General features: G+C 37.4%; 1 protein-coding gene and 1 pseudogene across 2 annotated transcripts; both read left to right on the forward strand.

The window, feature by feature from the left end:
- LOC103035877 (NACHT, LRR and PYD domains-containing protein 12-like) lies at positions 1-27,985 on the forward strand. 2 transcript variants are annotated; one of them, XM_049462928.1, is made up of 16 exons: positions 46-231; positions 1,389-1,464; positions 1,826-1,930; positions 3,948-4,064; positions 4,969-5,026; positions 5,694-5,898; positions 5,995-7,771; positions 7,916-8,092; positions 8,951-9,124; positions 9,694-9,867; positions 9,939-10,112; positions 25,011-25,184; positions 25,966-26,139; positions 26,371-26,544; positions 26,789-26,962; positions 27,631-27,985. In XM_049462928.1, the coding sequence occupies exons 2-16, from the start codon at positions 1,424-1,426 to the stop codon at positions 27,650-27,652; spliced, it is 3,720 nt and encodes a 1,239-aa protein (XP_049318885.1). In that variant the 5' UTR covers positions 46-231; positions 1,389-1,423; the 3' UTR covers positions 27,653-27,985. The 2 variants fall into 2 exon arrangements, with proteins under 2 accessions (XP_049318884.1, XP_049318885.1); XM_049462927.1 differs by lacking the exons at positions 25,011-25,184; positions 25,966-26,139; positions 26,371-26,544; positions 26,789-26,962; positions 27,631-27,985 and adding an exon at positions 10,275-10,808 and having other exon boundaries at positions 1-231.
- Positions 19,255-22,567, forward strand: LOC125780566 (NLR family CARD domain-containing protein 3-like; annotated as a pseudogene).
- Positions 27,986-27,987: the final 2 nt, after the last annotated feature.

The raw sequence follows: 27,987 nt of genomic DNA on the forward strand, positions 1-27,987 counted from the left end.
CATATCTTTCCTTTCATCTTTGGATAAATTAATGTGTTATTTTCATATCTTTACTCTAGTACAAAGACTTCATTTTAATGCTGGTGAACAGGAGTCAGTGTCAGTGAATCAGTTTAATGCAGTGTGAGGAGTTACTGCATTCTGCTGCAGCACACATTTATTCTCAGAGCGAATTCAGAAATTAATGGATCAGCGAAGCAACGGACATTCATACTTCTAGAGCTTTTATTGGTGAGAAAAACATTATTGCTTTTGCTAACCTGCTGTGTTCACGTTAGTTCAGTAATGAGAAGTATCATAACAAATTTCAAAGAAACAAATGATAGGAGGTAGAAAAACCTTGATTTGTTGTCTATGAATTAACGAAATTGGGGGCAAATTTTGCAAGTTTGGGGATACAATGTTGTATTGTTTTAACTTTTTGAATGTGAAATGTGTAAATATGTAAATGTGTTTATGAATATAGTCCTTCAGTTAATGTAAGTATATACGAGAAAATATTTTCAAAACTGAAAAAAATGATATAATAATGCCGTACAAAAAACTTGTATTTATTTACAACTTTGTATAATGTATTTATCTTTTTTTACACAGTGTTTATTAACAATTTATGTCAAAGTCAATCTACTGATGATGAATCTAAATTCATAAATATGAAATAATGATTAATGGTTGAAGTTATTTTTTTTTACCTCAGAAGTATAAAGTAAGCTAGCTTTGGTCTGCTGGCAGCAAAGGGTTCTGGGTAAGTCTTTTGAGAATGGTGTTGTAGAGTCTTCTAGAGTCATCAGATCAGATTGACTTTAAAGCTTGTATTGAGAAAAAGGTTTAAATATTTTAAAAAAATACATTTCTGTTATTCCACTTAACAAATGTTTTGCTGTTTAAATGAGATTGCTTATTTTTACATAAAATGCAATGAAAACTATCCCATTCTCCTAAATTTGCAAATTAGGTTTATTCACACTCTTTACAAACATTCAACTGTCTGCCATAAACCAATCCTAAAATAATTTTTAAATTAAATTAACTTATGGTAATATAATAAGATATTTCTTCAAATTCAACACAAAATTGCCTTGTTATAACTACACTCTCAGAATGAATTACTGACAGTAAACTATACAACTGATAGAGAATAGATCATCCAAACTTTTTAGCCTAACAAAGGAACAATCAAAACACATTGGCTATTTTGACATGCAAAGCTTTCCTTCAATCCGAATGAATTCATTTCAATTCTAGAATCTGACTGCAAAAACAGCAAAATAGTCTATTTTTACTTTACTTCTGACTTGCAAACCTGAAGATTGTACTGTAAGCAAACAAGAGTCTGAATCTGGAGTTAATTTGGGACATGCTCGATTTTTCTCAATGTGTGTATTTAGAGCTGTGATGTATTGGAGGAGACCTGAACTACAAAATGAGCTTCTCTGGGGAAACACATTTAGAGAAAGACCAGAGGTAAGAGAACTCAAGATTTGTGCTGAAGTTTAATCAGTTAATAAAGGAGCTCAATGCTCAGGTAACTGGGCTTTAGATTAGGAGCTGTAGTCATTATGTCATTAAATGTTACTCTAAATCCCACAGTGGTCTGCTAGTGCTTCTGTAGCTGGATAACTTTAACTTTGGACACAAACAGCAGCTTAACGTTGATGAAGAACAATATTAGATTTCTTTTACTTACCTAAAGGGACTAGAGTTTACAGAACTGAATCACTGAGTGAAATGTAAAGTGTGGAACTGGCTGATAAGAGTCATTACAGATTTGGAAAATGCACTTAAATAATCTAATGTTTCGGATGTGTTTTATTCTGAATAATAGACACACATCAGACACACCTGAACCCAGTTCTGTGTCTATGAAGAGTAACAAGTCAATGGAACCTCCAGTGTACATTGAAGAGGGAGAGTGTTCTCCTGATGTGAGGTAAGAAACACGTGTGGAGGTGTGTAAATTGTAAGTATGAGAAGCTAAGTTAATACATTTTTTAAATTTATGAAAGGTGCCCCAAATCAAAAGTTACTTAATACTATAATAATGTATATGTATTAATATATAAACATGCAAACAACCTAAAATACACTAATCAAAAATAGAAACGCAATTTTTCATAAGCTGAACGCCTCCTTTGTACACAAAAGGCCCTTTTCTCTCAAATTTTCTGCACAATTGGGTTTAACTCTGTGTTACTGAGCACTTTTCCTTTGCTGAGATAAAGCATCTACCAGTCACAGGTGTGGCAAATCAACATGCTGATTAGACACAGGTTTACCTTTGGGCTGGCCACAATAAAAGGACACTTTAAAATGTGCAGTTTTGTCATAAAGCACAATGCCCCAAAGTTGCAAGTTTTGAGGGACCATGCAGCTGGTGTGCTGACTACATGAATGTCCTCCAGAGCTGCTGCCATATGAATTGAATGTGGGACATTTTAAAGAATGGGTGCCATTTGCTTGTTGTAACGCTTCCAAATGATTTTTTTTTTTTTTTTTATCTTTTTTCAACTCTAAATCTAATAACATATTTAAGTATTCAAACCCTGTACTGGTAAATCTCAGGCAGCATTACTTTAGCATTACTTATTTTTTACAAGTTTCATCTGAAGATTAGACATTTTTCTCAGTCCTGTTACCAAAATTCATGTTCCATTAAAAAAGCTTGTTTAAAAGTAATTCCTTTAATTTTCTCTCAAGAAAGTATTTATTTTAAAGAAAGGGTTGATTGCATGTTCAAATAATTTATATTTATTACAAAAAAATCATTATATACAGTGGCTTGCAAAAGTATTCACATTTTCACATTTTCTCACCTTACAACCACAAACTTAAATGTATTTTATTGAGATTTAAGTAACAGACAAACAAAAAGTATTGCATAAGTGTGAAGTGGAACAAAAATGATATATTGTTTTCAAAAAAAAAAAAAAAAAAATGTGAGTAAAAAGTATTTATCCCCCTGTATCCATATTTAGTAGAGCCTCCATTCGCTGCAATTACAACTGCAAGTGCTTTGGGGTTTGTCTCTACCAGCTTTGCACATCTAGAGACTGAGATTTTTGTCCATTCTTCTTTATAAAACAGCTCAAGCTCAGCCAGGTTGGATGAAGGCGTCTGTGAACAGCAATTTTCATGTCTTGCCAAAGAAGATCAATGGTATTTAGATCAGGATTTTGACTAGGACATTGTAAAATATGAATATTCTCTGATCTAAACTATTTTACTTTAGCTCTGGCTGTATATTTAGATTGTCTTGAATCTCCTTCACAGTCTCATGTCTTTTGTAGCCTCCACAAAGATTTTCTTCCAGGATTGCCCTGTATCTGACCACAGATGCTTCTTCCACATGTTTGCTGTACAAACAGCACTTCTTATATCTTTCTTTCAACAGTGCCACTCTTCCATAAAGTCCAGATTTTTGCAGATTTTTTTTAGTTGTCCTGTCGACAGATTCTTCCACCTGAGTTGTGGATTTCTGCAGTTCCTCCAGAGTGACCAAGGATCTATACCCAGTTCCTGGAAGCTGAAAGCATCCCAGTTCTTGCGTGGCCAGCTCACTCACTGGACATGTCACCCCAATGTTTGGGATGCTCTGGATCAGTGTATACAACAGTGGGTTACATTTTAGAGTGGACTTTTACTGTGGCCAGCACAAGGTACACCTGTGTAATAATCATTGTGTCTAATCAGCATGTTGATATGCCAAACCTGTGACTGGTGGATGGTTTATCTCAGCAAAGGAGAAGTGCTCACTAACACAGATTCAGACTCAACTGTTACCAGAATTTAAGAGAAAAAAGGTCTTTTGTTTACATACAGTAGGAAAAGCCTTAGATCGTTCAGTTCAGCTCATGAAAAATGGGAGCAAAACCAAAAGTTTATATTTTGTTGAAAAAACATATAGATTCAATATCACTTATTCACATTTTTTTACTGGTATGTTTTAGTCTGTTTCAGACCAAGGGATCACACTCACCTGAAACTAGCTGTGTGTCCATGAAAAGTGATGAGTCAATGGATTCTCCACTAAAATTAGGAGACAAAGCAAGTTCTCCTGTGGATAGGTAAGGAAGGTTTGGTGATGGTTTAGACAAGAGTTTCTCACTCAAAGTCATACCAGATGAAAATTACTTTTGGAGTTGTGGGCAATGTGTAGATTTATAATAATTACAGATTTTAATATGCAATACACTAACAGGAGCGTAGGAAAATTGAGTGTAATATGGATTATATTACAGTAATTGTTACTGAGAATGTGGGCAATCTATAGGCATGCCTTCAAACGCTGTACTAATGTACTAATTCCCTTAATTAATCATGGGTGTGTTTTAGGCATGGCGTAAAAGAAATCAATCAGCGTGTCACTTGCCATTCCCTTTAAGAGCCAGATGTGCTCTGCCTTGATCTGGCGGATTGCTATTTTAACAGCGCAGCGCTTCTACTCTTCTTAGCAGAATGAAGTGACCTGAGCAGGTCATTTTAGGAACAGCAATATTATTTTATTTTCTATTCTGTTTATTGTTCATGTAAAGGTTTGCATGCTGCAGCATTTGTATGTGTGTGTAACCAGTGGGGGGTGTGCACACACTGAGCATGCAAAGCACCTGCCTGGCTAAGATAGGAATGGATAGGAATGTTGTAATCAGTCAGTGGTGCTACAGTGTTTTCCACCATCAAGATCCATGCCAGAAATTTACCCGAACACACCTTACTTTCAGACTACCATGCCCATCAGATTAGGTATATTCCTCCAACTCCAAAGATATTTTAGACGTTAAGGTGTTTAAGGGGTTTAATGTAGCAATGAGAATTGTGCAGGGTGTAAGATAGAGCCCTTAAACCTGGATCTGTGTGTAATGTAGTGTATAAAACATAAATGCATTGATTTATAAACTGGTTCTAACATGGATAACATAAAACTAATGTATTGATTCATATCCGAAACTAAATGTAACAATGTTTTTACAGGGTCCAAAGAAAAAACTCGAATCTTCCCAGCAATAATCATTTGGAGTCTATATTTAAGGTGTGTATTATGTTTGTATTAAAATGGTAAACATTTTGCCACTGTTTTGGTCAAATCTAATAGCAGCCTAGGCAATAATCCGGCTTCTAAGTTAAACAAACAAACAGTAGTAAGATGTTATATGCTTATAGTATAGTAAAGTATAGCTTCAGTTCAGCTTTCCCCCTTCCCCTTCCCAAGCAAGATGATGAGAGCATACAGCAACAGCTGAAAACAACACACAAGCAGTCATATTCGGTCAAATTTGTGAATACTGTCTAGCTTGTGAATACCAAAGATCCATTGAACAGTGTGGTGACAAGCTGAAAAAACTGTGTGTGCAGTATGTGAAAGTAAGGGATGCACTCAGTTAGTCTGGCAGCTCATCGGAAGAAAAGGATAGATTTCCATGGTATGATGCTGTCGATAATATAATCAGACGCAAAACCAAGCAGCCAATCAAATTTTATCTGAAACACTGTATGACCCATCAGACAGCTTTATGTTGGACGTTAGCGTGCTCGGGCACAGATTGTTTACAGGCAGTGTGAGTGCAGGCTATCGAGTGACAAGGGGGCAGAACCGTGCTTAGTGTAAGTACACCCTTAGTCATCATGGTACTATAGTACCATCACAAAATGTCCCTATTCTACAAAATGCAATGTTTTATTTGTTCCTTTCTAACAAGGATCTGGAAGACAAATTAATCTCTCAGGTGCAGACAGAGCTGAAGATCTACAAGATGCTGCTGAGTGCAGAATACTCAGTATGCTTTGAAACAGAAGCAAAGGATGATGCAGATCAGAGCTCTCCAATAGAAGGTGTTCTAAAGAGCACCCTGAACATCCTGAGGAACATGGGGCACACAGACCTCGCTAACACACTACAAATCAGTAAGAGCTTTGGAGTGGGGGCTTCATTATACAACTTTATCTTATGGTTAATTAGTATCCAGTAAATATTTACCATGTAATTCTTGTGTTTATTAGAGATGGCTTCTAAATATCAGCAAAAACTCAAATCCAAACTGACTGAGAAATTTAAAAGAATTAATGAGGGAATCTCGCAGCATGGAACATCAACCCTTTTGAATGAGATCTACACAGACCTTTACATCACAGAAGGAGGAAGTGGAAAGGTTAACAGTGAACACGAGGTCAGACAGATCGAGACGGCGTCCAGGAGACCAGCAACACAGGAGAAACCCATCAGCTGCAATGACCTTTTTAAAGATAAACCTGAGAATCAGAGAATCAGAACTGTGCTGACCAATGGAGTTGCTGGAATTGGAAAAACAGTCTCTGTGCAGAAGTTCATTCTGGATTGGGCTGAAGGAAAAGCCAATCAGCACATCCACTACATCTTCCCACTTCCTTTTAGGGAGCTGAATCTGATGATGGAGAAAAAGATCAGCCTGATTGAACTTCTTGGTCACTTTTTCCCTGAAATTAAAGAATTAAGATCAGTAAACTCTGATGCTCACAAAATCCTTTTTATCTTTGATGGTCTGGATGAGTGTCGACTTCCTCTAGATTTCCAGAACAATGAGAGCTTGTGGGATGTGACAGAATCAGCCTCAGTAGATGCGCTGCTGACCAACCTCATCAAGGGGAATCTTTTCCCCTCTGCTCTCCTCTGGATAACCTCTCGACCAACAGCAGCCAATCAGATCCCACCTAAGAGTGTTGATTTGATAACAGAGATACGTGGATTCAGTGATGCTCATAAAGAAGAATATTTCAAAAAGAAAATCATAGACCAGACGCTGGCCAATAGCATCATCTCACACATGAAGTCCTCAAGAAGCCTCTACATCATGTGCCACATCCCTGTCTTCTGTTGGATTGCAGCCACGGTTCTAGAGAGAGTGTTGGGTGAAGCAGAGACTGGAGAGATCCCAAAGACTCTGACTCAAATGTTCACACATTTCCTCATCTTTCAGATCAAACACAGGAACCAAAAGTATCATGAAAAATGTGACCATGATCCTCATGAGACTAAAGAGATTATACTGGCTCTGGGAAAACTGGCTTTCCAGCAGCTGGAGAAGGGCAATCTGATCTTCTATGAGGAAGACCTGAGAGAGTGTGGCATTGATGTTTCAGACGTGTCAGCATACTCAGGAGTTTGCACCCAGATCTTCAAAGAGGAGTTTGGGCTTCATCTTGGGAAGGTATTCAGTTTTGTTCACCTGAGTGTTCAAGAGTTTCTGGCTGCTTTATATGCATTTCTCACCTTCATCAGCAAAGATGGAACAGAACAGCTGGCCACTGATCTCTCTGATATTTTTAACCAGTCCACAATGTCAGACTTCCTCAAGTCCACAGTGGACAAGGCATTACAGAGCGAGAATGGACACCTGGATCTTTTCCTTCGCTTTCTTTTGGGTCTCTCACTGGAGTCCAATCAAAATCTTTTACAAGGCCTTCTGACAGGAAGTAGTTTTCACAACAAAGAGGAAACAGTCCAATACATCAAGGAGAAGATCAGAGAGAATCCCTCTACAGAGAAATCCATTAATCTTTTCCACTGTCTGAATGAACTGAATGACCATTCTCTAGTGGAGGAAGTACAAACATACCTGAAAGGAGGACGTTATATTTCTCTTAGTGATCTCAAGCTCTCTCCTTCCCAGTGGTCAGCTCTGGTGTTTGTACTGCTAAACTCAGATGATGAGCTAGAAGAATTTGACCTGCGGAAATTTTATCCATCAGAGGAAGGTCTTCTGAGGCTACTACCAGTGATCAGAGTCTCCAGAAAAGTTGTGTAAGTGTTTTTAATTCATTATATTTTATTTATTCAATTAAAGTATGAGATTTGCCATTCTGTTCCAATGTTATGTATAATAGCCTACATGTATATAGAATGCAGAATATGCAATTTTGTAATCTATTATTAATTTTCTTCCAGACTGCGTAACTGTAATCTCACAGAGAAAAGCTGTGCAGCTCTGGCCTCAGCTCTCAGCTTAAACTCTTCAAGTCTCACTGAACTAAACCTGAGTAACAATAAACTGCTGATGGATTCAGGAATGAAGCTGCTCTCTGCAGGACTGGGGAATGCACACTGTAAACTGAAGAAACTGGTGTATGATAATTAAGCAAAAATGTGTACCAGAGAACAGTCTCAGTTATTTGTGTGTAAAAGATCTAGAGCAGGGGTTCTCAACCTTTTCTACCTTACAGCTCACCTGTTTACATCTTGAAACTTGGAACTTTTTGCCAGAGGGAGTGGCTGCGCTCATGCAGTGACTCTCTGTATTGAAATGTATAGGATTTGCTGTGCTGGTGGACGGGAGAGGATGCGTCTTTTTTGCGGGCGCACCACACTAACACTAAAATATCATTTGTGGGCCAAGAGTTTGAGACCCCTGATTTAAATTGCTAACTACAGACTACTGTCTTTCTCTGAGGATGAGCCTGCGGACCCCAGGAGGGTGCTTTTCGGCCCCCTGGTGGTCCGTGTCCCCCCGGTTGAGAAACCCTGATCTAGAGAATATATTACTTGAAACTTTGCACACATTCAGGCAACATAAATAGACGAATAAGGTGGAGTAGAGGTCTCTGTGTATAAGCAAATAATACATTGCTCAAAACTTTGAGGGAACACTAATTCATCAGCTTCTCCAGAATGGCACATCCATATGAATGTTTGTCAACAGCATGGAGGAGATACCAGGGCACAGGCCATTTCTGAGTGAGCAGAATTCACACATAAGGCACACTGACGATATTTTGGAAAATTAAAGGATTTTAAGTGTGCCTTATAGTTTGAAAAATATGGTAATTACACAATTTATGTTAGTATAGATTTTAAACTAAAAGCTCTCATTCATCGAGATCTGATGTATGATTTAAATGTTCCCTTTGTTGTTTTGAGCAGAGTAGCAGTAATGTGTTTTCATTAAGTTGTAAGTGTAAGCAGTTGTTCTTATTCTCTCTGCAGCCTAATTAACTGCAGTATTACCGAGGAAGGATATATTGCTTTGGCTTCAGCTCTAAAATTAAATCCTTCTCACCTGAGAGAGTTAAACCTGAGCCAGAGTAAACCTGGATTGTTAGGTGTGAAGCTGCTGTCTGAGATTCTGGAGGATCCACACTGTTACCTTGAGAAACTATTGTGAGTTTCTTCTTTCTTCTTTCTCTTTATATACACACCAGGGTGGTTAATCACTTTTGAAATAAATGTGATATGGTGCTCTAAAAGGGTCCAGCGGGCAAAGGGCTGCCTCTATTATCAGGATATCGCCGGTTCGAAACCTGTTTATGTAGCTTACGATTGGCTACCGGAGCCTCGAGAGAGAGCACAATTGTCCTTGCTCTCTCTGGGTGGGTAGGTGGCACTCTCTCCCCACATCACTCCAAATGGCATCTGAGAGCTGATGTATCAGAGCCGAGTCGCTGTGCTTTCCTCTGAGCGCGCTGTTATGCTACTTAGTACTTAGTTCAAAAAGAGGCAGTGTCTGACTTCTCATGTATTGGATGAGGCATGTGCTAGTCTTCACCCTCCTGGTGTTGGGGCATCACTACTGATAGTTGGAGTCCTAATGACTGGGTTGGGTAATTGGCCATTTAAATTGTGGAGAAAATGGGAAAACATAAAAATAAAAAAAGAAGAAGTTTTATTGATATGTTGGCCTTTCATAATGTATTTGGCAGTAGTTAATTTTTTTGTTATTTCTCAACCAGGTTGCGGAGTTGCAGCCTCACAGAGGAAAGCTGTGCAGTTCTGGCTTCAGCTCTGAGCTCAAACTCCTCAAAGTTGAAAGAACTGGATGTAGGTAACAATGCACTTCAGGATTCAGGTGTGAAGGCTCTTTCTGCTGGACTGAAGAATTCACACTGTAAACTGGAATACCTTGGGTAAGTTCATCCCTTTTTTATTAATGATGCAGCTCATTAGAATCGGTGTGATTATTTATTTGTTTCTACAGGCTGTATTACTGCAGTATAACAGAAGATGGTTATGCTGCTCTGGCCTCTGCTCTTAAATCAAACCCTTCTCATCTGAGAACACTGCACCTGACATTAAATGATCCAGGAAAGTGTGGAGTAAAGATGCTCTCTGATTTACTTGAGGATCCGCACTATGGACTGGAAACATTACTGTAAGTTACTGAGTTACTACTTGTATCTCTTTATAATGACACACACACAAAGAATATTAAACACATCAAATTTTGACCATTTTACCCTTGTGTAGTCTGGTGTCTGATATTGATCATTTTGATTTCATATCTGATTATTCTCTTATGTTCTCTTTTTTACAGCGTATGAACAGAGGATGAAGTCTTAATACACACTCAGTACATGATTTTGCATGTGTTTGAGTCTGTGTTGTTCAGCAGAGGACTGGATGCTCTACCCATAAAACCACATTCTATTTACCAGTGACCTCCAGCAGCAAGCACACCAACTTGCTTACATTTGTGATTAATATAAACCCGTAGAAATGAATCATTATCATCATAATGTTTCCTTATGTAGATTAGGTCATACTTCATCACATTTAGTCAAACAAGTGAGTAAGTTTATTTCTGGACTGTATCATCAATTGATTTCATGCTACAAAACAGTAGCAATAACTTTGATCAATGACAGTTATTTCAGCTTGTACTTGCTAATACAAAACATTTTATTACATTAATCTTATGTTACTTTGTACAGTCAAGATCTTTCAATCTTTACAATGTTTTTTCAGAGTGTTACTTAGTGATTTCTAGTACAAAACCATGCCTGTTTTTAATGCAGTGCAGACTGAGGGCCCAAAAAATCATAAAGTTCTCATTAAAAATTGTATAATACATGGCTCAATTCCCTCATTCAGGTGTCTTCGGCTTTAAACAGGCCTGTACATGAACCTTCTTAAACTGTTCCCATCTTCATTGAGACCATTAACAAGCTCCTCCTATGTCATTCTGGGCTGACACCTCTATTTTTTTTTTAGAATTATCCTTACCCCACTAGGTGATAACTTGCGTGGGGGTTCAGAACAAGAGTGAATCTGCAAGCTTCTTGCTGATGGTCTTGTAGCCCATTTAAGCCTTGTTCAGGTCTCTGGTCTTGTCCCTGACATTATTATTATTGACAGCTCTTTGGGCTTGCCTATGGTGGTTGAGGCATTTGAATGACTGATTCTGGTGATCGGGGTCTTTTATATACATATGGTAAAATTAGGAAGGCACATAACTGGTCTTTGGGGGAATTCTTGCTAGTTGGCAGGGGATTAAATTTTTTTTCACTTAATCAAATGTTAATTAATTTGTAACCTTTAAGATTATTTCTGTATTTTATAAAACTACTAGAAAGTTATAGACTATTCATGTCTTTATAAAAGGGCATCAACAGTCATTTGAAAGCAGTAATGTTGGTAAGGTAAGCAGAGATTTTCCAAAAATTTAGTGGATTGGAAAGAACTCTTGCTATTTAACAATTATCTACTCATCATTTGGAGTACTGTGTAAAAGCACAGTAATCAAATGATCAGTCAATAGGTTGTGAACACCTACGTGTGACATATTGTGGGTGGGAATAGCCTCATTCTCCTATCAGAGTAAATAACTCTTTTTCTGATTTGGGTGCAGTAAACTCTACCCAGAGGCTAGTTTAAGATGAAAAGCTGCATTGTTTTCAGGTCAGTAGACTGTAGTATTTGTAAAAGTTGAATGTAACAGTCTGGATGCCTTCATAAGTTTGATTTAGAGGTCTGCACAAGGCGGTATAAAAGATTGCGGGGAGAGGCCAGTTTTGGCGATTAGATAATTGGCTGCTTGGCAGTGGGTGGGAAGGAAATGTGTTGCAGGTGTTCTGCTCACTCTCTTAAGTAAAACTTAATCAGGCCTAAATGAGAGCAGCTTATCATTGACAACGTCTAAAGCTATACAATCAAGCAGTGTGGTGGAGGAAACAATCAACAGGTGGAATGAGGAACGCAGACTGTGTCCAAAAGTCCCTATAACTTGCCAAGTATAGCGTTGTGTAACCAACAAAGGGTAAATCTGATGTCTGAGAGCAATTTTCAGCTGTAGTTGACTGTAAAGGTCAGCAGATTATGTATGATTGATGTGATTACTGCTCAAGACTTTTGCAGTTCAAAGACCACCAGTCAGACACTTCAAATTTGAAATTTCACCGGTGTCCCCAGAAGAAATGAAATACACTAACTTTGTAAAAAACAAATTTGCCCAATGCAATTAAGAAGGAAAGATTTGTTTGTCAGACCTTCAATCATATGATGTGACTGGACAGGTCCCTCAAACATACTGTAAAAACCAGATGGAACATAATGTTTGACATGCTGGATTCTGTGTTACAGCAGTACGAGCGCATTGTGTCTGAACTAACTGCCAAAAACCAATATGAAACAATCAGATGCAATAATATCCATACTCCACGCACCTTACTATCTTCTTTTTTTTATTACGTTTATGCTACTTCAATATACTCTATATTTGATTCTATGTAACAAAAACACAATGCAGAAAGTTTATAATTTATTTGTATAATTATGTCTTGTGACCTGTTCCTTGAACAACCACTCTAAACGATCTGCAGAGTTGCTACAGTTTTAACGCCAAAGTTTCAGCTCTTAAAGCTGCTGGATGCACATGCACAGGGTTATTAAGGTTATATGTCAAATATTTGATTGTGGAATTGAGCTTTCTTGTGCACAGGTATGTGTAGTTGATTATTTTACTAGAATGTATTGTTTACATGTTAATGAAAATTATACTGAAAAAAGACATTGAGTTCCAGAGAGTTTTCAGACTGGGAGGAGGTCAGACACAGAATGGCCATGATCTCTGGACAGTAAGCTGCTGGAATACGGTGCTGTCAAGGTTGGCACATCAGATGCCCAACAGTTGCATATTCTGCAGTGGTGGCTCGCACACTAGCTACAATTTCCAGCCCTCAGGAAACTAACACGTCATATGCTTTGCATACCAACTTCAAGCGTTCCTTTCGAAAGGGCGTTCAGTGTTTGTGGACAAATTTTGGAGCAGAAAAGAAACATGCTAAACCCATCTTTTGTTAGTGACATGCTATTTATTCACAGCATTTGTAAATTAATAGAATTTATTTATTTGTGTGCTTTATTACTTTAAAACCAGAAATTACAAAATGCTAAAACAAAGGGTTTATCACTATTTCCTTAAGTATTTTTTCCTGTCCATTCCCACGCAAATATTTTAAAAGCAAAACCTCTCCAAGTATAAAATACTTGACGGTGTGTCTTAATTTTTCTGAAAGCAGTTGCATTTGTCAGTGTTAAGGCCACTTGAAGCTAATTTAATATAATTTCACACATGGGGAGAAGAAATCTTTCTCCAACAGTAACATTTGTGGCTCTATTGCATTATTTTTGGAGAATAATGAGTTTTTCCCTCAATGATTATAAGATGTTGTGCAGACAATGGCATGAGCTGTACAGCAGATTATATGCACTTAGCCTACAATACCAAAACAGTGTATAAAATATAAACATAAAATGTTCAATAATAATGAAACACCTAAAATACAATACCTGCCATATTTAACTCAACTTAAGGTGGTGAGGATTTTTTAGCAATAGAACACTCGAGGTTGTGTATTATCATGAATAACATCCCGGCTGTGATTTGGTTGTAGGCACGAGCCAAAGGCGGGATGTTATTCATGATAATACACAACCTCGAGTGAATATGCTTTAATATGGACTGTGCCTTCCGCCAAAAAGTAGTTCCACAACAACTGTAACAGAACTGAAACTTAACTACAAAACAGTGTATGGGTTATACAGGCTAACACCACGAAAGTTAGCTTAAAATCTAAATTGGGAATACGCGAAGATGGTAACAGCAGGACTGTGAAATAACACTAATACTCTCCTCTCCTGCTCCGTGGAATTGTCTTCAGGTGAAAGCTGCGCGTTTTTTTTATAAGCATTTCTGGTTGTTTTGCTGAGTGGTGTTGGTTTTAGCTAGCCGGCTAGACTGTGGTTAGGTTAGCATTGGTTTCTTTAGCTCAGCATTAACTTAGCTTAGCCTAGCCTGGCTGGTTAGCGTTCTGGCGGTCAGACGGCATTAGCCGAGCGATTTTCTTTCCCTTTTTTCCTCAAAAGACAAGCCAGCACTGCGGGAGATCAGGCCGTGGCTGAGCGCTAGCCTGTGCTAAGCTAATGCTGCTGCCGATGTCCTGCGTATATACACCGTTACTCTGCAACACGTTGGCGGTGTGATACAAGTTTAGTGTGAAAAGGCTGTGATGTTATCACAAATATCAGCAAGGCTAGAACACTTCCCAACCAATCAGATTGTGAGGTCGCATCTAACTGTTGTAAAATTAATTATATTACTCTTAATATTTTTCAATATTAAATGCATGTTATTTAATATACATCTGACGAAGGTCAGCGGTGATAAGAATGGCCAAACGAAACGTGGATCGGTCTGCACAGTAAGTGATCTAATTAATAATGGGCATGTGTAACAGGTCTCAGCTTTGCGCCCAATAAAGAAGCAACACAAAGATATTTTCAAATCAACACAATTTTATTAGTCACTGCACACTAAAAACCCACCAATAATTCAACTTGGTTATTAAAAATCAACACAACACAGTGCAAATTGAGGCCATCTACAACAGCACTTATGTAAATACACACTGGAAAACTGAAAAAACATGTGACACAGCGCTCTAATAACTATAATTTCATAACTATAACTATAAACGAATTAATCAGAAACAAATGCATTAAAAAAATAATTTTACTACTAAATAATTACTAACTTGCATTTTAGATATAAGATATAAGATTTTAGATATAAAAAAACAAAAAAAACTATTAAGCAAAAACAAAACAAAAAATAACCCAGCAAAGGTCAATTTAAATCTTAAATATTATCTAGGATATCTGCTGTACTTCAGTGTCAGTTTTCTAGCATCTAACAATAAAAATATTCCCCATTACTGACTATCCCTATATAAAACATGAACTGAGTTGCAAATACCAATTTATATTACAAAAATAAAATAAATCAAACAGAAATATTAAAAATGGGGTTACTTCAAATCTTAACAAATAATTATCCAGGAATCAGATGAGTTTTAGCATCTATTACAATAAATGCATCACATCCATATTAATATTTCACACCTTTATTCATTTATTAAATTAAATCTTTCCATACATAAAATATGAGCTTAGTTGTGTTTACCTATTTAAAAATACACACCAAACTTAGAGCCTCATTGCCTTACCATTCTGCCGCCATAAATTAAATTAAGAGCCAGGCTGGTACTGGGATTACCACCCTTAAAAGAAACGGGCTTCACGCATGCACCTCCCTACTCACTCACTCGCTCACTCGCTCAATTTACTCAGACATGAGCCAAGCACATGCGCAACGCAGCTGCCATGAGTGCCTGCCCACTACGGGGATCTTCACTTCACTCTTACCTGCAGGGGCTCCGCAAATACACCTCCCCTGAAAGTGAATGTGAGACAGGTTCAAAACAAAGTGAGAGAGACGGTACGAGAATTTTAAGGAGAATAAATCTTACTTAAGGGAAAACACGGTGAGGCTTTGAGCTTCTGAATAATCAATGATTTTCATTAGCAGTCCACACTGAAAATACCTTTAAGCATTAAGACCTTTAAGCATTAAGTGTAGCAGGAAATAAATAAAAGATGGCCTCAGTCTGTCTTTCTATCTGTCTGTCTGCAAGATAACTAGACTATAGTCACAGTGCGGACAAACAGCAAAACAACATTATGGTGATAGGTTATGTGTCATATGTGAAATGTTTAACCACAATTAAGTTATATCTGCTGTTCACTTTAACAAACTAAGCTAAAATGTTTAGTTAGTATAACCACATTCAGTCTGTGTGGTTTGCTTTACATTTCTAGATTTTTTTTTTTATATTATATTATTTTATGTGTTTGTTCAATCTCACAAATCAAATTAGGATTTTGATAGACATATTTAAAACAAAAAACCACGTTGATCTTTTTAAAGTTGTTAAATTGCATTTTACTCATTTAGATTTTAGTACTGGGAAAATTCGTTCAGATTCAGATAAGGTTTGCGTTGGTCTAACTGGGAAGGTTGTGCACGAAATTGTAATTTTGTTATGTAAACTATTTTTACTACAGACATTCAGAATGTTCCCGGAAAATCATTTCTGTAAACACACAAAGAAAAAACAGGGGTGAGATAACACAACAGATAATGGGACAGTAAAAGTCAAATGTCAATAAATGACTTATTGGACAATAATTTCATGTTTTTTTTATACTGTAAGTAAAATATAAAAAACATTTTTTTTCCAGCTTTTGTGGCTCTAATAGCATTTTATGTTTAACTTGTGTGTTTTAGTCTGGGTCAGACAGAAAGACCAGCCTCACCTGAACTCAGTTGTGTGTCTATGAAAAGTAACGAGTCAATGGACCTTCCAGTTCGCTTTAAAACTGGAGATGATTCTTCTGGTATGAGGTAAGCTGTTAAAAATATGATGATCTATGTCAAAAAAATACTATTGTTAGTTCAGGAATTGAGTTATCTTCTTTATTTCTCTTACCTGAGTTTTTTTCAGCAAGGAGTAATCTAACACGTTACTATTCCCAATCCAGTTACCAGATTAAAAATACTTATTCAAGCCACTGTGCGTTACTTTTTTGTCATTTTACTTAGTATAAGGATATGGTAGTGTTCGGGGTGGACGTGTTGAAAGGATAAACGAGAAAGACATTTACAGTCGATGCTTTATTGCTGGAAAAATGGATGGTGTTTGCCGAAACCACACCAAATGAACACCAGGCAAGCAAGCTAACAAGCTAACAGGCTAAAACTAGCACTGGAGCTGAACGCACACACTCACACACAGCAAGCCCCCCTTTCTCTCCACCACACACACACACACACACACACACAGATTTGCGCTCTCTCACCCGCCTCCTCCTAGAGTATTCCCCAGTCACACACTTGCCTTATACCTTAAACACCGCAGTTCATGTTTTTACAGTCAATAAATACAAAACATTGCTGCAGATTCGCTACAGTATATTTTTAGTTTGTTCTTGTATCTCAGGGAGTGACATCTGTTGTTAAATGTGATGATCTATGTAAAAAAAAAATACTATTGTTAGTTCAGGAATTTAATTCTTCTTCTTTATTTCTTTTACCTGAACTTAGCTGTGTGTCCATGAAGAGTGACGAGTCAATGGACCTTCCAGTACGCTTTAAAGCAGGAGATGATTCTACTGGCGTGAGGTAAACTGTTAAATATAATGATCAATGTAAAAACGAATGCTATTGTTGGTTCAGGAATTGAATGATCATATCTTCTTTATTTTTTCTTACTTAAACTCAGCTGTGTGTCCATGAAGAGTGGCGAGTCAATGGACCTTCCAGTTCGCTTTAAAACGGGAGATGATTCTACTGGTGTGAGGTAAGCTGTTAAATATGATGATCTATGTTTAAAAAAATACTATTGTAGATTAAGCAATTGAATGATCGTATCTTCTTTATTTTTTCTTAACTGAAGTCAGCTGTGTGTCCATGAAGTGTAAGGAATCAATGGACCTTCCAGTTCGCTTTAAAACAGGAGATGATTCTACTGGCGTGAGGTGAGTGGTTAAATGTAATGATCTATTTAAAAAAAATGCTAATATTAGTTCAGGAATTTAATAATCTTCTTATTTATTTCTCCTACCTTAACTCAGCTGTGTGTCCATGAAGAGTGACGAGTCAATGGACCTTCCAATTCGCTTTAAAACGAGATGATTTTACTGATGTGAGGTAAGTAGTTAAATATGATGATCTATGTAAAGAAATGCTATTGTTGGTCCAGGAATGTAATTATCTTTTGTGAGGTAAGGCAATTATATAATGAACGTTTAAGAGCCACTCTTAAAAAAGAAATAAAAGTAGTTCACTAAATAGTTCATTAAAGTCGTTATATTAGTAGAGAATAAAGTTTTTTTTTTGTATTTTTAGGAAATTTAGAAAGGGGCATTTTTTCGCTCATGAGCTGTTACATAATCACCATGATTTGTATACATTTATAATCTACTGATTATTAATGCTGTGGTGTTGCAGTTAGACAATACAGTGTCCAGATTTTCCAGTGGTGGCGTCCCGGGTCGCAAAACCCAAACTAAAAGGCAGGTGGAAAATCTTCACACAGCAGAGCGTTAGAGCTGGGCAATTAATCGATTTAATTATTTTATTATTAATTTGAATTTACAGTTGTTTTTATGAAAATTTTCTCGATTTTCTCTGAGTTTTAATTTTCACCACCGACGCTCCCCTGAGCTTAGCCCCGCCCCTCTCTCCTATTTGTATCATTTCTAACATATTTAGAGTGTTTTTACTCACTTTTTTGTCTCTCACAATGTTAATCCTTTACAGCTGCAAAAACATCTATTATGCAAATTAGGCGATGATGTCATTTAGCGACTTTTAGGAGATTTTAGTAGGGGGAAAAAATCAATTTAAATCGAAAATCGGATTTTTTTTTTTTTTTTTTAAATTGAAAAAAATATTTTGGGCCATATCGCCCAGCTCAACAGAGCGTGCTCTTCCCATACGGGAGGCTTCTCATGACTACAGGGACGCCTCCACGGGACAATCTGGACACTGTTTTATCTAACTGTAACAGTACAGCATTAATAATCAGCAGGTTATAAATGTACTGTAGATAACTGATGGTTATCAGCCCTGTAACAGATAATGAGCAGAAAATGCTCAATTCTTTCCCTCCGTGTCCCGCTCTCACACTGTAGACCACGCAGTTAGAAATACATTTCCCTCAAAATTATACGTCTTTATTCTCTTAATATTACAATTTTAATTACGACTTGGACTCGTGCCCAAAGACTTGTGAACATTCTCTGATACCAACTGAAAACATCACTTGATGCTCGTTGTCATGGTACTGTATTCACTAAGCGGTGCTACACATGCGCATGTACATATAAGCACCTCACATAGCCCATGTCGCAGAAAAAATCTTATCTAATTCAGAGAGAGAGATTTTATATTTAAAGCAATAGCAAAAAGTATTATTTTAAACAATAAAAAAATAAGTATAAAAATTCTAAATTATTAAAATAATTTTAAAAAGTCACTGCATAGTTAAAAACAGAAATATAGTGGAATAACAGAAAGTCTGAGAAAGATTGAAAAAAAAAGAAGCATGCCAGTACTAAAATGCGTAAATGTGCAATATGTTCTGTATAGGGTCCAGAATGAAAATTCTGTCCACATTTAAGGTGAGTATAAACATGTTGTATGCATTAAGATTTACAATGTGTTTTAAGCAAATTCAGCTTATGACAACATTTTATAATTTTCTCTTCAAGAAAACATACTTAATTCGAATTATATGATAAAGATATCTTGTCTGTTTCAGGTAGAGGATGAAAAGGATCAGATACTTGCCAAAGACAGAGCTCTGACAGCTACTCAGAACATTCCCCAAAATATGGAGCACACAAAGACCAGTAAGAGCTTCATTTAAACTTTGTGTTATATAGGATCCGATGTACCTAAATAAACAGTTACAATAAGATTAGGAGGGAAGCTTGGTGACATATTGAGTAGCACTGTTGCCTCAAAGCAAAAATGAATGAGTTTGATTCCTAACTGTAGAACCCACAGTTTAAAGAAGTGCCATTCGCAGGAATTAGAGGTGTTCAAAACTAGTTGTGAGTGTGTAAATGACTGTCTGTCCGTCTGTCCATCCTGGGATGGATTGGTGGCCTGTTCATGGTGTATCCTGCCTTCTGCCCGATGACTATTAGGATTGTGACATGAATGAATTAAGCATTTGACGCTAAATGATTTATAAATTTGATTAAGATAGTGAAGGGTGCACCAAAAACAATGAAAGCCAGTCATCTGTTTCATGCTGGTATACTATAATCTCGCAAATAAAGAATTAGACTTAACAATAATAATATTGCCCCAACCATTCAGATTTTCTGCTTGTTATGCCAGTGTTGGGAAAACCGCACTACCACTTACTGTTCCAGTGCGTTCCCCCTGGATTCTTTTGATGGAAGCCTGATGTAGAGTTGATAGAGAGACAGGATACTTAGATCTTCAGCAAATTTACAATTCATTAAAACAGAGCTTTCACTCACAAGGAGTTTCAAGAGAAGAAGTTCAACAATCCTTACAGTTGCAAGACCTTATAACACTTATAACTTTTTTCGGTGATATATCGCAATATTAAACAGTGCAGGGCCCGTAACATCACCAGCCCCGCCCCCACCCGCGTGCTGTCTTGTGTTCGGACCGATCAAGAGCTGAGTCAGCTCCAAGCACTCAAAACCCGAGGAAAACAGCAAAACAACAGTAATCGGCCCTTTAATCAGGCATTTAAATTGCTTTTTTTTAAAAAGGTAGATTAGAGCGTTTTTCTGGGATTAAAAGTGTAAATTTATCTGAAACTGGAAATATCTGCTCAAAACTGTGCTGGACTGAGGTGCGCAGCTTTTGACATGTGCGTTTACAAGCACATGAATAAGGTAACCGCATGGTAACCGAGGTGACCACATGCCTTCATCCACGTGGCTGGACATGTGCATTTACAAGCACTTGCCCAGCTATGTGAATGAAGGCCATTTTACAGCTAAGGTTTTAATACATGTTTCATGCTCTTTTTTTATTAGAGACAATCTCTGCATATCCTCAAAGAATCAAATCCATATTGATGGAGAAATGTAAAAGAATTAATGAAGGACTCTCACAGCACGGAACATCAACCCTTCTGAATGAGATCTACACAGAGCTCTACATCACAGAGGGGGAGAGTGGAGAGGTGAATAAAGAACACGAGGTCAGACAGATCGAGACGGCATCCAGAAGACCAGCTACACAGGAGAAACCCATCAACTGCAATGATCTCTTTAAAGACAAACCCAACAGAACAGTTCTAACTAAGGGAGTTGCTGGAATTGGAAAAACAGTCTCTGTGCAGAAGTTCATTCTGGATTGGGCTGAAGAAAAAGCCAATCAGGACATCCTCTTAATATTCCCACTTCCTTTTAGAGAGCTGAATTTGATGAAGGGGAAAAGGCTCAGTTTTATTGAGCTTATTTGTTGCATTTTCCCAGAAATGGAAGAATTAAGATCTCTTGACAGTAATGCATACAAGATCCTTTTCATCTTTGATGGTCTGGATGAGTGTCGACTTCCTCTAGATTTTCAGAACAATGAGAGTTTGTGGGATGTAACCGAATCTGCCTCAGTAGATGTGCTGCTGACCAACCTCATCAAGGGGAATCTGCTTCCCTCTGCTCTCCTCTGGATAACCTCTCGACCAGCGGCAGCCAGTCAGATTCCTTTTGATTCTGTTAACCTGGTGACAGAGATACGAGGGTTCAGTGACCCTCAGAAAGAGGAATATTTCAGAAAGAGAATCAGTGATCAAACCTTGGCCAATAGCATCATCTCACACATGAAGTCCTCAAAAAGTCTCTACATCATGTGCCACATCCCAGTCTTCTGTTGGATGGCAGCCACTGTTCTAGAGAGAATGTTGGGTGAAGCAGAGACTGGAGAGATCCCAAAGACTCTGACTCAAATGTTCACACACTTCCTCATCTTTCAAATCAAACACAGGGATCAAAAGTACCAAGGAACATGTGACCCTGATCCTCAGAAGACTAAAGAGATTATACTGGCTCTGGGAAAACTGGCTTTCCAACAACTGGAAAAGGGCAATCTGATCTTCTATGAGGAAGACCTGAGAGATTGTGGCATTGATGTCAGAGAGCTGTCGGTGTACTCAGGAGTGTGCACACAAATTTTCAGAGAGGAGTTTGGGTTGCACATGGAAAAGGTGTTCAGCTATGTGCACTTAAGTGTTCAAGAGTTTCTGGCTGCTTTATATGCATTCCTCACCTTTATCAGCAAAGAAGATACATTTGGAATTTTTAGACAGTCCAAAATGTCAGACTTTCTCAAGGCTTCAGTGGACAAAGCATTACAAAGTGAGAATGGACACTTGGATCTTTTCATCCGATTCCTTCTCGGCCTCTCGCTGGAGTCCAATCAAACACTCTTACAAAGCCTACTGACACAGACAGAAGGAAGCTCTCAAAGCCAAGAAGAAACAGCTCAGTACATTAAGAAGAAGATCAGGGAGAATCCTTCACCAGACAAATCAATCAATCTATTTTACTGCCTGAATGAACTGAATGACCATTCTCTAGTACAGGAAGTCCAAGCGTACCTGAGGGGAGGAGATTATTTTCTCCTCAGTGGAGGCTGGCTCTCTCCTGCCCAGTGGTCAGCTCTGGTGTTTGTGTTGCTGAATTCAGAAGACAATCTGGAGGAGTTTGATCTGAGTAAATATGACCCATCAGAGGAATGTTTTTAGAGGCTGCTGCCGGTAATCAAAACATCCAAAAAAGCTGTGTGAGTATTTTAACCTTACAGTGTTATGTGAATCGGGTAGGGAAGGTGCCCTAATTTCCCCAAATTTTGCCATATTCAGTTTGACCCACATGCCATGGGCCTTTTGTGTTACACACATTGTTAGCAGTGAAGGCTAGTATGTGCTGACTCAAGCACTTTTTCACATCTTTTTCACACTATAAGGCGAACCTGAAATCCTTTAATTTTCCCAAAAATGGTCAGTGTGCCTTAGTGCTGGGCAGTAGGGGTGTGACGAGACATTAATATCACGAGACGAGACACGATATTGGGTTCACGAGAACGAGACGAGACGAGATTTAAAAATACAATTTTAAAGAAAACCTTAAAAATAAAAAATGGCTTGAAAACTAGAGTTTTGTTTGACAAAATCTTATAACACAAACTTAACAGACTGGTTTCTCTCACACGTTGATTCTATAAGAAATTGAAATAAGAATAAGATATATAAAAATAAAACATTTTTTTAAATACAGTGCAGAGCTAAGGGTTTAGTACACCTGCCTATGAAACAGTCCCTTGTAGGATTTACTTACAGTATTTACATATGGTTTGTGTCTTGTTGGTCACTCTGTTACAGTTTATTGTTTCCACTGGAGCCAAAATTCAGCCAGACATACAACTTATAAAGGGGGTATGCAGCCTAGGGGCGCTGCACTACAGGGGACGCCAAATGAAAGCCCCAAATACATTTTCTCTCAGGAGAAAGAGCCAATCAGCTTGCTGGTTTCGCGGAGCACGGTGGGCTAGTAATGACAGAACGTATCTCCTCCACCCCCTCCCCTCCTGGGGCGCTGATACTACGTTTGCATGCACCACAAACAGTACTGCTGTGTTGCCAGATCCCGCTTAAAAAGTCCACACTAAACTAATCCCCCCCCACCCCACCCCCCACCCCACGAGACAGGTTAAAGCTTGACGAGAAATATCGTCACGTTTAATCTCGCGAGATCTCGTGCCATGAGATCTCGTCACACCCCTACTGGGCAGTACACCGGTTCATCCCATATCCCGGAAGGGAAACAAGAAACAGTATGCATTTTTCACATACTGCCATACTGCTAGAGGCGCTATTATATTATATTTATATTATATGTACTCCTAACAGTAAAGTAACTCACAAAACTTTATAAAAGCCCAGACAGGCAAAAAATAAATAATTAAAAAATGTTGATATACCATAAAACCGCCAGAATCTTGAAAAATACTGTGATATACATTTTTGGCCATATCTCCCAGCACTAGTGCAACTTATGTATGAATTTTACCAGTCAGATTGTAAGGAACAGTAAAGCCACTCCACTGAAGTACAGCGTTATACAGGAACTTTCCAGCAGTATTAGCATTAGCCACTAACCGTGCTAAGCTTGAGCTCTTTTGCAGTTCAAAGGTGAGTATTATCAGCCTGTAGCCTCCTGATTACACCATTTAGCACTGCTTAAGCAGCATTAGCATTACCAGCTAACTGTACTAAGTGCTAGCTCTTTTGCCATTCAGAGCCAAGTATATCGGACTGTAGTCTGCGTGTTTAAATTGTTAAAACAAGCTATGTGGGATGAACCGCTAGCTGATATCATCCTGGCTTACCAGAACTCTCAGTTTCTCAATGTAGCGCTGTCGGATGGCATTAGCGACTAATTTATTTACTTAGCTTAGCTTTACAGGTCACTCAGCAGTGAGACCTGCTGAATTAGAAGGAACTGGACATGAGTTACAATAAACTCCAGGATTCAGGGGTAAAACTGCTCTCTGTTGGACTTGGAAATATTCATGGTAAATTGAAGATACTGAGGTGAGGACCTCACCTTTTTATCACTCTGAATGAGCAGGAGAAATAATAAATCAAAATATAAATCCTTATTTGTCAAGGAGTCCAAGGGTATCATACTTATCACATAATTGAATTTTTGAGAATTCTAAAACCTCTGTATAATAAAGATAAAACAGCACAACAAAAAATTAACTATTGTCAAGTATAATATGCAACATACGTAATTAATTACAGAAATATAAAAATAAAGTCAGACATGCTTTCTGCCATTAGTGTATTGTTTATATACTGCATGCCCTACAATGATACATAAAACAATTTTTGTGTAAACCTGTAATATATTTCTGATTCATCAGAAATGGTACAAAAAATAAAAAGTGTTATTAATTTAAACATTGTTTAGAAGGTCAAACAAACACTAGGTTTGTTAACTAAAAATTAGTTAAGGGATTTAGTGTTGAAAAATAAAAAGGCTACATGTTTCAAGAGTAGTCCAAAGGTCATTTATACCCATTCTGATTGGCAGATGTGCTACATTGTGTTTTTAATGTAGAAAACACAAGAAGCTTGAGTTATAAAAAGTATCTAGGGGTCACGTAGTAGTATTTGATGATGAAAGAATGTGTTTTTGGGTTTCTGTCCAAAAATGTCCATTTTGAGGCTCCAAATACACTACTAAACAATAAAGAAACTAGGAATTACAGAGTCAAGTACGTTTTATCTATTTATTTTTCCTTGTTGCAGAATGGATTTACATGGAAATGATTAAAAACATAAGTTGAAGTGTTTTTTTTCCCTCTGTGCAGTCTATCTAATTGCAGTATTAAAGATGAAGGCTGTGCTGCTCTGGCTTCAGCTCTAAAATCAAATCCCTCTCACCTAAAAGAGCTCAATTTGAGCCGCAGTGAACCAGGAGATTCAGGAGTGAGGGAGCTCTCTAATCTACTGGAGCATCCAGACTGTGAACTGGAGATACTACAGTAAGTTATGCACACATGTACTGGGGTGTAAATCATTAAGGAGCAGGAGACTCTTACCAAAGAGTCACTGTACTTTGCCGATGTTAGCTTGTAAAGAGAAAGTTTGCCTAGTTTCACATTTTAGCCTTATAATCTAGATGTGTGTGGTTTTTATGACTGAGCTGAGCCGGAATACATTGACAAGTATTTGGTTGTCTGGCACGAAAAAAATATTCCTGCAGGTTTTTTATTGCTTCTGTATTAATATAAATATAATTTTCAGGGTACTGTAAATGGGAGTTCTAATTTGTACAAATCTCCATCTCTCAGTTGAAATAAGAGAGTGCCTAGATTCTGCTGATTCACTATGCTTTTTGAAACCAATTACAAAACACAAACTATAAACAACAAAGTAGCAAATTATCCAAATCAATAATGTGTAGACTTTCGAAATGAGAAGTAGGTTTTTTTCTCATTCCTATCTCTTTTCTTTTACAAAAATATCTATTAAAAAAATGATGGTGATAAATCAAAAGCATGCATTAAGGTTAAAAACCAAAAATTATCAAAGCTTTTATTAAATGGGCATAAAAAATGTTTGCTTAATTTATTAAATGTTCAGATAACAAGGATAAGATATGATGATGAACTCTGGCTGTGTTAAAAATGTCTGTGCCAAAGCACGATAGTAACAAAAATGTATTTTACTGTAAAAGCTAAATGTCAAAGAATTTATATTTAGGTTTCTCTTATACAGCATGCACACATATTGAGCTGTAAGTTTTTCTCTGTCTCTTTGCAGACTGAAATGGTGCAAAATTACAGAGGATGGTTGTGCTGCATTGGCTTCAGCTCTAAAATCAAACCCCTCACATCTGAAAGAGCTGATTCTGAATGACAATAAACCAGGAGTGTCAGGAGTTGAGCTTCTCTCTAATTTTCTGGAGGATCCACGCTGCAAACTGGAGAAACTGGAGTGAGTTACTGTTTAAATGTGTAACTTTTAAACAGACCGAATCTGAGCCTACTAACCTTTTTGTTTTCATATTTTAAAAGTTTTTTTTTTAAACGCAATTTATCTGTCCGTACATGGATTTATAGTACTTTCAATTAGATCCCAGTGCTGTGTAATAAGTCTTTTAAATTATGTTGGTGTGTGTGAGAGAGACAGAGAGACTGCAGTGTTCTGATGTAATTTTTCTCCCAGGCTGTGTGAGTGTAACCTCACAGAAGAAAACTGTGCGGCTCTGGCTTTAGCTCTCAACTCAAACGCAAGTTTGAGACAACTTAACCTGAGCAACAACGAAATGCTGCAGGATTCAGGAGTAAAGCAGCTCTCCACTGGACTGGAGAATTCCCAGTGTAAACTGGAGAAACTGGAGTAAGTTTCTCACTGTAGCCAGTATGTATACTAGTATGTGTAGCTAGTATAATCATACATACTGAAGTAATGTCTTCCACTGCTTTAGAACAATGTGTGTTTTTGTACATTTGTATGTTCTTGAGAGAGTGAAGTTATCAAACAGTAATATCTTTATATAAACTATGAGTGTATGTTTAAAGAGAATGTATTCTGTCCTAGTTTACTTAGTTTGTGTGTTCGGAATGTGTCTTTCTCTCGGTAGGCTGTATAACTGTAGTATTACAGAGGAAGGCTGTGCTGCTTTGGCCTCAGCTATTAAACTGAACCCCTCCCACCTGAAAGAGCTGAACCTGAACCACAATAAACCAGGGGAGACAGGAGTGAAGCTGCTGTCTGAACTTTTGGAAGATCCAAACTATAAATTGGAGAAACTACTGTAAGTAACTTACTTACTGTATGTACTGTCATGAAAAAACTAGTATTACAGGAATTACTAATAAACATATGTGCATAATGTAATGGACAAAAATGGAAAAATCAGAACGCCCCCACATACAGCTCTGGAAAAAAATAACAGATCACTTAAAAATTATGAGTTTCTATGATTTAACCAAATTGAGTTTTTGCACCAGGAGTGGCATAAAGTTATCCAAAATAAGTGTGTAAGACTGGTGGAGGAGAACATGCTAAGATCCATGAAAACTGTGATTAAAAAACAGTGTTATTCCACCAAATATTGAATAAAACTCTTAAAACTTTATGAATATGAATTTGTTTTCTTTGTATTATTTGAGGTCTCAAAACTTTACATCTTTTCTGCTATTTTAGTCATTTTTCCTTTTCTGCAAATAAATGCTCTAAATGCCTTTATTGATTTTATTTGAAATTTGGGAGAAATGTTGTCTGTAGTTTAGAGAATAAAACAACAATGTTATTTTTTTTTACTATTAGAAAGAGACTGCACAAGTTAGCTCTTCCTGGGAGATGAGGAAAGCTGTAAACAAAAAAACTAAAAATAGACCCAGGTTCTATTGGTGTTGTGTATTTATATGTGATTCTGTTGATTAAATATCTGATCATATTCTTGTATCATCTTTCATACAGCATCAAGGCACCAATCAGCTGAGCTACCCTCAACACTCCAAGGATTAAACAGAGAGGACACTCAGTCTGTGGTTCTACATAGACTATTATGTGTAGGTTAACCACATGATTTTTACTGTATATTGCAAGCATCGAGGAATACATCTCCAATGAACACATGTCCAGCCCTACCAGTTTGAAGTGATGTCGCTGGTTACTGTCATATCTGTCTGTGGAAACTAGAGACTGGGACCATCAACTTCATTTGCATCATTAGGCTGCTATGAACTCCTGCCACCCTCCATTACTGATTATATTTTATTAATATTATTATGATTACTATGCCCATAGTAATCATAATACGAAAGTTGGGTCCCC

The sequence above is a fragment of the Astyanax mexicanus genome, chromosome 13, assembly GCF_023375975.1.
Source record: "Astyanax mexicanus isolate ESR-SI-001 chromosome 13, AstMex3_surface, whole genome shotgun sequence".
Classification (NCBI taxonomy): Eukaryota; Metazoa; Chordata; class Actinopteri; order Characiformes; family Acestrorhamphidae; genus Astyanax; species Astyanax mexicanus.